Genomic DNA, 11795 nt, shown 5'->3' with positions numbered 1-11795 from the left:
AGAGAAGACGCACCTTTTTTTGTAGAATAATCAAAAGCTCTCACTGTTCAGCAGTATATGTAGCATATACTTTCTTGGCTCTAAGAGTAATTAGACTCATTGGCTGTTTGGACTGTAGACACACCTTAGACTATTAGGGCCCAGGCGCTGGGAGTTGAGCAGGAGGCAGATGGATGTGTGGTAACTGCAGCTTCTTATGGCGTGCGGTTTAGTATTGCCACTCAGGGCTTATCAGTCATGGGAGTTACAGTGGTGGAGGTTGGTGAGGAATCTAAGAAGCCAGACACCAAGCGCAAGTCTGAAGCCAAGAGTGCTCACCCAAGACTTGATGGGTGCAGTCCACTGTTCAAGGAGAGAGCTCTCTTCCAATCCCACCCGACATCAGAGGCAAACCCCATTACACCAGCAGGGTCACACCAGGCCTCCAGGAAGGTTAGAATTTGTTTAAAGACCAAAGTAATGACAATAAAATAAAAAGGACACAAACAAAATGTATCAGTTATTTAATTAGGTTCTTGGTAAGAAATTTAGAACACCAATTTGTGAGGGTAAATTCCATTTGTTAGAGCAAAAACAGATCGCATGTAGCCCTGGAGCTGAGGAATAGCTTTGATTTTGGGTAAAATTTGTGAGTCCACAGCTTTCTGATCAACCTTGCGCTGCTCTGTAATCTCGTATTTCTAAAAAAAGAGAAGATCAGACATTTAAAAAAAGGCACAAGTACCAAGCTATTCAGTCAAATAAAGGACATTCTCACAAATACTCAATATAAGAACACTGCCAAGCACCATGATAGGCCGTGTTGATGACCCTTGTCTTAGAGCTGTGAAATACCATCTGTATTTTCCCTAACAACTGTGGTTCTTACCCCTGTCTCTATGGTACAGCAGTAGCAGTAACTCCTGAAGGGTTCCCTAAAACAGGAATTCTGAGTTGAGCTCCCAGCCCCAGGATAACTACAGAGTTTACAAGAATCTGGAATCACACGAAGTGAAGTATTTCACAGACAGGCTTCATCGTTCAGTTATTTTTCTCCTTTCTATTTAACAATGCTTAACCCTGTATTTCCCTCCCCACTACAGGTGCTTCACAGGCGACCACAGAATAGAACCTACCTCTTTCTCTGTGTCGAAGATTTCACCTTCCTGGTGTCTGGGCTTCCTCAACTTCTTCTTCTTGAAGTAAGCATCAGTAAGGTGTTTTGGGATTTTCACGTTGCTGATATCTATCTTTGTGGAGGTGGCAATAACAAATTTCTGGTGTGTTCTACGCAGAGGAACTCGATTAAGGGAAAGAGGTCCTAAGAAAAAATTAGAAAGGTACAAGGGAAATTACTTAAGAACTGAGTTTAAGCTGGCATTAATCCTGATTTAGAAAAATTCTAAACTGTACCAGAATCTAGAATGTTCCAAGATCTGTTCGTCCAGGACCTTTGTCCCCTCAAATCTTTTCAAGTGACCCAGACTGGAAAGATTCATCACTTACTTATGTAGGTTGATCAAAATCATGGGTCGTTATAGAGTAATGACTGCTTGGTATGAACAATTCGCTTCTCAACTGTTTACAGACTCCATCCCAATGCCAAGTGACAGACCAATTACAAGATTATGCAGGATGATTTCCTTAGGGCCTGTCACCAATCATTCTGTGTTTTGTTTATTTTGGTACCACAGATTGAACTCAGGGGCACTTAACCACTGAGCCACATCCCCAGTCCTTTAAAAATATTTTATTAGAGACAGGGTCTCACTGAGTTGCCAAGTGCCCGGATAAGTTGCTGAGACTGGCTTTAAACTTGCGATCTTTCTGCCTCAAGCCTCCAGAGCCACTGAGATTACAGGTGTGCACGACAAAGCCTGACTTATACAAGGTCTCAATTAGGTGCTCAGGGCCTTGCCAAGCTGCTGAGGCTGACTTTGAACTCATGATTCTCCTGTCTCAGCCTCCCAAACCTCTGGGATTACAATATGTACCACTGTGCCCAGTTCCTTCTGTATTTTAGATGACAGTTATTTGATATGTTGTTACAAAAATTTAAATACCCGCCTCCTTGGGCTGGGGATGTAGCTCAGTTGATAGAGTGCTTACCTCGCCAGCACAGGCCCTGGTTTCAATCCCCGGCACCGAAAAAAACAACAAACAAACAAAAACCTGCCTCGTTTAATCCACATGTATAAGGCAATGAAATGGGGATCAGAAGCTTAACATTAAGAAACATCAGCATAAACAATAATGTGTATATGTTTTAAAATCTAAATCTAAGTTTCCGAGAATATAAAAATCTAAGATTTTCTTACCTGTCACAAGTAGCAAGCCACTGCTCAGCTGCTTCAGGAAAACTACTCTCTGTAAGTTAAACAAAAAATATTTTCTGCCATTAAAAACTGACTTCTGAAGTAATCACATCACAGGCCATCATATTTGGTAAAGGAAATTTCAACACATCTAAGGTTCAGCAATTCTGGAAGCAATCACACTAGGCTAACTAAGGAAGTAAGTACAAACCCATTTTCAAGCTAATGGGTATGTGCTATTTGTAATGACACAACCAAGAACAAGAAGTGGTTAGAGGGCTGGAGCTTTTAAAGTGCTTGCCTAGCACGTGTGTGAGGCTCTGGGTTTGATCCTCAGCGCTGCATATATATATAAATAAATAAGGTCCATCAATAACTAGGAAAAAATTTTTAAAAATATGTATTCCGAATGAAACTTACTATTTCAAAGAAATGTTTATATTAGGTCAAAAAAGCAGGAAAAACTATGAACAGCACACAAGACCACCTCTCTCTTAAAATGCTCTGCTAGTTAGTTGAGGGACTGGGTGGCTTTACATGATGGATCATTTTCCCTCCAAGATACCCCCCCCCAACCCCATAACAAAGAATCCTACACCACAGCATAAACACATTATGTTCAAGCACTTCAGGAAACTACAGCGAAGACCCACAAATGGAGGCACCCTGCTTACCTTGCCTCTGTGGCGCCCAGTGAGGATGATCAAGATGGTCCCCGGAGTGATGCTGGCTCGCAGTTTTCGGACATGCTGACTGAAGGGCTTTTTGCCGTGGCTCAACAGCTTTCGCGGCACATCTTCAGTCGGATAGTATCTAGGCTAGAGACGATCATGGACTCCACTTACTGAAGCAAACTATTTAGACCAGTAGAGCCAAAGCGGATATCACGGAACCTTTGCTATTGTCTTCTCACTAATTTGAAAGCCCCAAGCAGGTGACCTTAACTTCAGAGGTGACGTGGCAAGCTACCTTTACACAGCTTCATGAGCCACGCTCATTCAAGCTTTCCTACTTGTCTAGTCACTGACCTCTAATACAAATGCCTTCAGAAAAGCATTTTGGACATACTGTTTTACAGGTATGAAGAGTGGGCAAGCCCAACTAACACAAGTGGGAGAACTGGCTTGCTTTCCAGTTGAAATCAGATATGACACATCCTCATGGCAACAGGTCTCACTCCTCTTTTATTCACAAAGGAAAACAAATCACACAAAACCAGGCATTAAGACTGTCGGTTCATTTATTATAAAAATAAGACTATTAAGAACGACAGCTCGGGTGGGGGTTGAGGCTCAGAGGTGGAACACTTGCCTGGCACATGAGGCCCTGGGTCTCATCCTCAGCACCACATAAAAAAATGAACAAACAAGATAAAGGCATTGTGTCCATCTACAACTGACAAGTATACATAAAAAACATTAAAAAACAATCAAAAAACCTGACAGCTCACATTTTTTTTTTCTTTGCAGTGCTTGGGACCAAAACCAGGGCTTTATGCATGCTAGGCAAGAGCCCTACCACTTAAGTACATCTTCAGTACAAGTAATTTACTTCTAATACCACGTCACCAATGCACTGTCTCACTTTCACTGCAAACCTAATAGAAACAAAGCTTGGGGAAGTCACTCGACTTGCATTAGATAAAGCAGTAAACGTTTTAAAGACAACTTTGCAAAACCAGGACCTTTTATCAACTAGCAATCCTCTGGTAAACAGAAACTTAAAGTGCACAAGAACATTGCCAAATTTTCAAGATCAATCTAAAAATTCCATTTCACAACCTTCTCCAAATCTTACCATTTTGCGAAGCTTAACCACTCTGGTTCCACCATTCTTGTCACCACCGACTGGTTTTGTGACAGTAGCAAGAACTTTCTCCTTCTTCTTCTTCTCAACCTACAAAGACAAATGGATTAAAAAAAAAAAAAAAAATCAGAGGCAAACAAAGGCGGCTGAGACATAAAGGTCATTGGTTTTCTTCTCCCCTTACCTTGGATTTAGCAGCCGAGTACTTCCTCTTGTACATGGCCTTTCGGGAATACATAGCAGACCGGGAGTATCTGCCGATTCCTCTAACCAGGACAGGGTTTCGGCTGCAGTGGGGCTTCCCTTTCTTGGGTTTCTTATCCTTAGGGTCTCCCTTTTTAACCTTGTCAACAGCATCAGCCTTCTTGGCTCCAGGTTTCTTCTCCTTAGCGTCGGGCTTCTCAGCCTTTTCACCCGCCATCTACCGCACAAACACACACGCAAAGGCACTTCACCAATCACACCATAACAAGGCAATATGTACATAGACGGGCTGGGTTTCCCTTCTACAAACCTTCCCCCTTAAGATATTGGCGTTCTTCCCCAACTCCACACTAAACCATATTAGAGTCCCCCTGACAACAGACTTAACTTGAAAATTTGCAAATCTCTTACACTGGTTAGGTTTTTGCTAAATATCCAGAGGGACTTAACTTAGTATTCCTGTTTTGTGAGTTTAAAAACTTAACAGAGCGTCTTCAACAAAACTTGCGAAGTTCAGAAGCAGTGAGGATAGAACTTGAAATCGATTGCTTCCAGAATCTCTCCTCCTAACTTTTAAGTCCACCGTCACAGTCAACAAATTCGGTTTAGGGAAACAATTTGACCAAACTCGGTCTTTCCCGTAAGCTCCACGACCAAGAGGCGACTTCCGGTCGGGGACGAAGGGAAACCGGAGAGGGACTGGCTTCAGCCTCAAACCTCAACGTGGCTGAGACAAGCTCAGCAGCATATTCTGCAACCCCGGCTCAGGACGCCGGAGAGCACGCCGTCGCCCCGTCCCTCTGGCCCCACCAGCTCGCTACGGCACCCCACGGAGGGCCTGTTCCCCAGCCCAAGAAGGTAGCGGGCAGCCGGCGCCTCCACACATTCCACCTCACTCTTCGCTGCCCGCTACCAATCCAGGTCAAAGAAATAAAAGCGTCTGGAAGGCCTCTCAGTTGACCCTGAGCATGCCCGACCCTCCTAGGTGTTGACTTAACCTCTTCAAGTATCGGATGGCGAAGGATTGAGTCTTGAAATCAAATCGTACAGAGAAGACCGCCCTTCTTACCTTGCAAGATGGGAAAGAGAACTAAGCACCCGGCTTCCGGTCTATATGCCATGACGGGAACTGTCTTGTCTCACTTCCTTCCTGTCCTCAGGCATCATGGGAAATGTAGTTTCTCCTGTTTCTTGGGAAATACAAATAAGTCTTGTACAGGGAACTATTTTTCCTTTGAAGAAGTGAACATAACATAGAAAAAACTTCCTAGTAATATATTAAAATGAAAAAAAGTGAACGTAATAACATTTTGCCCTATATATTTCAACGTCAGTCAATTATTTTTAAATTTTAGTTTTAACATTTTTTTTTAATCATGAAGTGAATTCAGGAGCACTGAGTGACATCCCCAGGCCCCTCCCCGCCTTTTTTTTTTTTTGTATTTTATTTAGAGACAGGTCTTACTGAGTTGTTTAGGACCTCTTAAAGTTGCTGAGGCTGGCTTTGAACTCTCAATCCTCCTGCCTCATCCTCCAGACTCACTGGGATTACAGGCGGGTGCCACCTTGAAACTTTTTTTTTTTAATATCCTTAGTTGTAGATGGACACAATATCTTTATTATTTATTTATTTATTTTTATGTGGTGCTGAGGATAGAACTTAGTGACTCACATGTGCTAGACAAGTGCTCCACCACTGAGCTACATCCCCAACCCCGACTCTTTTTCAGGGATTGAACCCAGGGGCATTTTATCACTGAGTCACATCCCAAGCCCTTTATTGTCTGTTTGTTTTGAGGCAGGCTCTCAATAAATTGCTTAGAACTTTTCTAAATTGCTGAGTCTGGTCTTCAACTTGTGATCCTCCTGTCTCAGCCTCCCAAGTTGCTGGGATTACACATGTGCACCATCTCGCCCAGTTACAAGGTTATTTCTGAGCTTGAAAAAATTTCTCTTTGCTTTCCCTTGTATTCCTCCATGCAATCTTGGCTGCTACACTCAGATAAGAAAGCACTAGGACATTTTTATTTTAGCCTCTGTTCTGGAAACCTCATCAGTAGATGGTCAATACTCCAGGTCTGTTAAATAGACACACAGACCAGTAAAATTCTCAAAATACTACTGGAAACCAACATAAGGTTACAAGCTTAATAAGGACATAAGGCAACAGTATCGGGGTGGTGTTGGGGCAGCTCCAACATGGCTACCGTAGACTTCCTTGCCAAGGCTTCCAGCAAGCTAAGTTAGCTTTAAGTGTGTGACCATAGCCACAAATGTTATGGTCAGTGTGTAGTCAAGGTCAGAAACACTGACTCACCATATGTCCTCAAGGTCATAAACATTCACTTGCGAGCATGCACCCACCAATGTAACCTGTTGGCAGTGTGCCTTCTTTGTTTGACCTGCATGGAAATGGTTCGGGGGGGCTAGCTGGGGGCTACCGCCACCTCTGAATACAGGATGACCCATATTCCCACCGTGGCTCTCATTTTCTTTCAACTGCCAGACCCCTGAACCTTGCTTCCCTGACCTGAACCTTGCATTTTGCTTGACAATTGGCATAATCAGATTTGGCACAGGTGCTAGAGGCATGGACCCTGCAGGTGAAGGGGGGTGGAACCCATGGCACCAGGTAGCATGTGGCACTTGATCATCACAGTCCTATTGAAATGGGCCCTTGTGGAGAATTGGGATACAGTGGACGGGTCACCTGGGAGCGTAGAGGAACCTTGGCAAACAGTGAGTTCCCGCTTAAAAGACAGTGTTACCTGGGAAGCAGCGAGACAGGTGGGGAGGGCTTTTCTCGCTGCTTTGAAAGCACCAGGCTCTGCAAGACACTGCCCAGCTCCAGGCCCTCCAGGAGAAGCAGGAGACCTTGGAGCCGTGCATTTGCACTTTGGAAGCTGACGTATATGAAAGAGGAGGAAGGAATCTGAAGAAGAGTCTCAGGAGAAGCCCCGGCTGTGAGCCCACCCTGTGGTGCAGCAGCAGATGAGACTTGAGCAGCCCGGACCCCTGGAGGTCAAGCAGCGGGGGAGCCAAATGTTACGGTGTATACTACATACCGGCCAGACCCAGGCAGAATTCGTGGACTTGGGTGAGCAGTTTCACCAGCAGCTTGGGGAGCCTGGCCAACATGGATTTGTGACTGTGGACTCTAAGGCAGGCCAGCACTAGAGGAGATGGTGCATCTGGCATCGTCACCACCCATGGAGGACAGCGATTGCAGAGCTGCGGAGGCACGGGAACAGTAATCACTCCCTGATAGACTGGACTTACGCAGCCGCGTGATCTGCGTGGCCTGAGGTCGGCGAGCTGCCAGACTGCGCGTGAATGGCGATCCTCCGCGCATGTGGTGGAGATTCTGAGAGCTTGGCGAGGGTCAGGCAGCATTTAATCTGAATACGCGGGACCAGATGATGAAAGATTTACCAGTGGCACGATAGACGCGGTTTTGCAGAACGCTCCGCCCTCCACTCTGGGTCCCGATGGCTACTTTTAGCCCCATATGTTGGGCGCGCCATTAATGAAGTTAGTAGCCTGATGGAGAAGCCGAGAGCAGACGCAGTCAAAAAATGTGGGCAGAGTGAGAGGGGCCCGGAAACAGGGTAAGGAAGGAAAAAAGGGCCTGTGAGTCCCTCGGAGCATGTGGGCGGACCTCCTGGCAGCAGGGGTCGATCGCCAGGAGGCAGTCAGCCTAATACCGTCCTCCTTGACCTGTGGGAGCAGCAACACCGGAGAACTGGCAGAGAAGCCCGTCCTGTGCAGCTGAAAGACCACTCGGCTGCCTCCGGGAGGATAAGGGAATTTGTTCCAGTACAACTAGGAATCTAGTCAAGATGCCTGCCCTGCGGGGACAGGTGGGGGCCACGTGTGGACCTTGCTATCCACCGTCCCCAAACAATGTGCAGAGGATATTCACCTTGGTGGATACTGGAGCTCAGTGCAGCTTGGTGTTTGGCAACCTGCATAAACTCTCAGCTCCCTATGCTCATATTGATGGCTATGGGGACAGACAATCAAGGCAAAGCCAGTGTCCTTACCACCGGGGATAGGACCTTTGCCCCTGTGAGCATATACGGTACTTGTGTCTCCTATCCGAGAGTCAGTCTTGTGTAGAGCTGTGTTCTGCCTCCGTGTGTGAGATGCGAAGGCGGTTATGACAGGATTTGCCAAACACCCGCCCCAGGTCTTGCCTCAACCCTGGAAGACGGTGATGGTGAAGCAGTCTGGCCTCTCAGGGGACATGCAGAAAGTGGAGCTACTATATTGGAATTGGAGAAGGCGGGCATAATACGGCCTCCACGCAGCCCCGGTAACTCTCCAGTGTGGCCAGTGGAGAAGCCTGAGGACACTTGGCGAGTGATTGTGGATCATCGAGAGCTGAATACAGTGGTTTCTTCTCTGCATACAGCAGTCCCCTCAGTGCCTGCTCTCATGGACCCACCGGCTTTGCAACTGGGAACCTGTCACTCTGACTAATGCTTTCTTTTCTATTGCTCTGGCCCCAGGGAGCCAGGAGCAGTTTGCCTTCACATGGAAAGGCTGGCAGTGGACATTTCAAGTGTTGCCACAGGTTATTTGCATAACCCCACCGCATGCGATGGTTTGGTGGCCAGTGACTTGGCCCAGTGGACTCAGCCACCTACTGTACATGTTTCATTATGTTGATGAGGTGTTGTTGACTTCTGACGCTCTTATAGATTTAGAGTTTGCAGCCCTGACCTTAGTGGCCCTCTTGAAGACGTGTGGCTGGGTAGTAAACACTGCCAAGGTGCAGGGACATAACTTATCGGTCAAGTACTTGGGTGGTTTTTGGTTGGGTAAGACAAAAGTTGTTCTAGGAGCCGGGCATGGTGGCTCATGCCTGTAATTCCAGCAGCTTGGGAGGTTGAGGCAGAAGGATCGCAAGTTCAAATCCAGCTTCGGCAACTTAGTGAGGCCCTAAGCAACTCAGCCAGACCCTGTCTCTAAATAAAATATAAAAAAGGGAGCAGAGGCAAGCTTGATTCTTCTTGAGTGGATTCGTGATAGCTGCTGTGATCCCAAGGATACAAGACTCTTGCTTCTTTGCTCTTCCCAGGCGGACTCTACCAGTGATTCTCCAGGCAGTTTCCAGTAGCCTTCCATGTCAGACTAGGGCATCACCTTTGATTCCTCGAGTTGTTCTGGGTCCTCAGTTTCTTGGACTGTGCAGGCCTGGGTCTTCCAGCTGTCCAGACTGCAGATGGCCATTGTGGACTATCCAGCTTCTGGTAGGGAATAAAGTCAACACCACCCAGGTTCTCAGTCTGTGGTTAGAAACTCTCAGGATGTCAGAGGAATATAAAAACACAAAGTCTGCTGCCTGTTAAGTCCTACCAAAGGTAGGACTTAGGGTTAGGGTTAGGGTTAGGGTTAGGGTTGAGTCTGAAGACAGCATGGGGCAGCCCTTTCCCGCTATGTGTCACGGTCCTGGGATTCCGCAGACCAGGGGCCAGGGACCTCTAGACCTCCAGCCCTGAGCTCCATATATCCTGGGCCCTGGCCGGTGCCCTTCTTTATCCACCCGGATGATATCGCCTATGATAGCCAAGACTTCAACTGCAACCTGCTTGGCACAGTCCGAGGGCATCTTCACTGGGATTGGTTGGGAAAAGACCAATCCCAGAGCACGCAGCACCTTACACCAGGACACCGTGCAGCCAGTCCTGGACCATGCATCTGTGACCCAGAAGAAGCCCCAGGCGCCCCCCGGAAAGTCAGGGGTCTTGAAGGTGCCCCACCATCGCCCGCTGACTGGGGCTCCCTTGGCCTATTCCCAGTACATCAGTGACGGGTATCTGGAGCCCAAGACCTCTGACGGTAGTGCCTCTTGTAAGAGTTGTCTTCCTGCTGCCCCCACCCACCACCCAGGCACCAGCCAAGGCTGCTGGGAGTGGATTCAGAGCCTTCTGCGCAGGAGTCCCTGAAGCTACGTGAGTCTGCAACCACAGGAACGCTGAGATTTCTGCTGCAACCCTTGGTTGGACCAGCCTTTTGGAAGAGATCATGTGACAGTAATGCTCTTGCGTTGCTAGTACACCAGGAAAGTTTCCCTGCAGAACCTTTGACCCTTTTTCTTTTGTCTTCTCAATAAAATTGTGCCCATATGAGAAAAAAATATATACATATATGTATATGTAAAAGGGCTAGGGGGTGCTGGGGTTGTGACTCAGTGGTAGCACTTGCCTAGCATATGTGAGGCACTGGGTTCAATCCTCAGCACCACATATAAATTAATTAAAGATCTGTCAACATCTAAAAAAAAAGTATTAAAAAAAAAAAAAAAGGGCTGGGGATGTGGCTTAGTGGCTAAGAACCCATGGGTTCAACCCCTAGTATCAAAAAAAAAAAAAAAAGTTGTGACAGAAGCTGTTATTGATAAAATCAAGGCATATTCGTGACCAATAACATCTGCATAACTGCAGACCTCTGTGGGCTTGTTGGGATATTGGCAGGATTTCATCCCCCATCTAGCCCAGTTGTGTCATCCCCTGCATGCCCCAGGGGAGAAAGGGGCATGGCGGGACCCTACTGAAGCACTGAACGGGCCTTTCAGGCCACTAAGAGGGCCATTCAGCAAGCCCTGCAGGTGGTAGACCGAGCTCACCCTGTTGAGCTGGATGTTCGTGTAACCCAGGTTTGGGGTTTGGGGTTTGGGATTGGGCCTGTGACAGTAGTCGTTTTCTGGTGGCAGTGTGGCAGCGTGCAGGGGATCACTACACCCTGAAAGAGAAGCAGCTTGCAGCCGTGTCCATAGTCCCGGTGGCCTTGGCGGCCATTGCTGGTGCTGCTGAGGTGCTGGTGCTGCTGAGGTGCTGGTGCACGCCGGGTGTCCTTCCGCAGGATGGGGCAGTACCCTGAGGACAGGTAGAGTCCAGACTCCTACCCCTGTGAAATGGGGGGCATATTTAGAACAAAGGAGTGCTTTGTCTACTGGTCCTTCCCACGAACCTCAACGGGTTCTAGTGCTGGTGCGATATGCAAATGAGGAAGCACCAGACTGTGCTGACAAGCGTGAGCTGACAGAGCCATTGCCCGTAAGGAAGGGGCAGGCCTGAGGGTGACGTCGCTTGGAACACTGACGGGACCAGCAGAGGGCTCTTAGGCCCCTGGCCAGCTGTCCCTATCAGCCCTCTCCTGACACCTTGTGGTAGCATGTGGGAATGGACAGAGCCTCTAGTGCCACAGAGAAGTGAGCCTGTGTAAACCAGGCCCCCTGATTATCAGTAGAGATAACTGATCTGTGTTTGAAGGGTCAACTCTGTGGATTTCTACGTGGAAGTACACAACTGGATGGTAGGGCATTGGCCTTTGTGGGGTCAAGCCATGTGGCAGCACCTTGGACCATACACCATGAAAGAGAGAACTGTAGTACACGACCCAGCCGTGGCCCTGACTAGCCCTGGGAATGGCGCCACAGATGCTTTGGCTGGGGTGCAATGCTGAGAGTGGGCGCCTCCACCAACT

The 11795-nt window shown here is 47.5% G+C and overlaps 1 protein-coding gene across 1 annotated transcript; it reads right to left on the bottom strand.

The window, feature by feature from the left end:
• Nucleotides 1–488: 488 nt before the first annotated feature.
• Nucleotides 489–4546, bottom strand: RPL6 (ribosomal protein L6). The gene is made up of 6 exons (XM_079149622.1): nucleotides 4285–4546; nucleotides 4092–4190; nucleotides 2969–3112; nucleotides 2298–2346; nucleotides 1116–1300; nucleotides 489–680 (listed from the first exon to the last, which is right to left on the bottom strand). Exons 1-6 carry the CDS (start codon nucleotides 4519–4521, stop codon nucleotides 528–530), a joined length of 867 nt encoding a protein of 288 aa, XP_079005748.1. The 5' UTR covers nucleotides 4522–4546; the 3' UTR covers nucleotides 489–527.
• Nucleotides 4547–11795: the final 7249 nt, after the last annotated feature.

This window comes from Sciurus vulgaris, assembly GCF_902686455.1.
Source record: "Sciurus vulgaris genome assembly, chromosome: 8".
Lineage (NCBI taxonomy): Eukaryota > Metazoa > Chordata > Mammalia > Rodentia > Sciuridae > Sciurus > Sciurus vulgaris.
This window is presented reverse-complemented; position numbering and strand designations above follow the sequence as displayed.

Bases quoted from the DNA above. Each gene is read 5' to 3' on its own strand.
- RPL6 (XM_079149622.1), bottom strand. From the start codon at position 4,521: ATGGCGGGTGAAAAGGCTGAGAAGCCCGACGCTAAGGAGAAGAAACCT. The intron at 1,301-2,297 runs GTAAGAAAATCT...ATTTTTTCTTAG, and splicing joins TGGCTTGCTACTTGTGACAG to GACCTCTTTCCCTTAATCGA. The intron at 681-1,115 runs GTAGGTTCTATT...CTCTTTTTTTAG, and splicing joins TCTTCGACACAGAGAAAGAG to AAATACGAGATTACAGAGCA.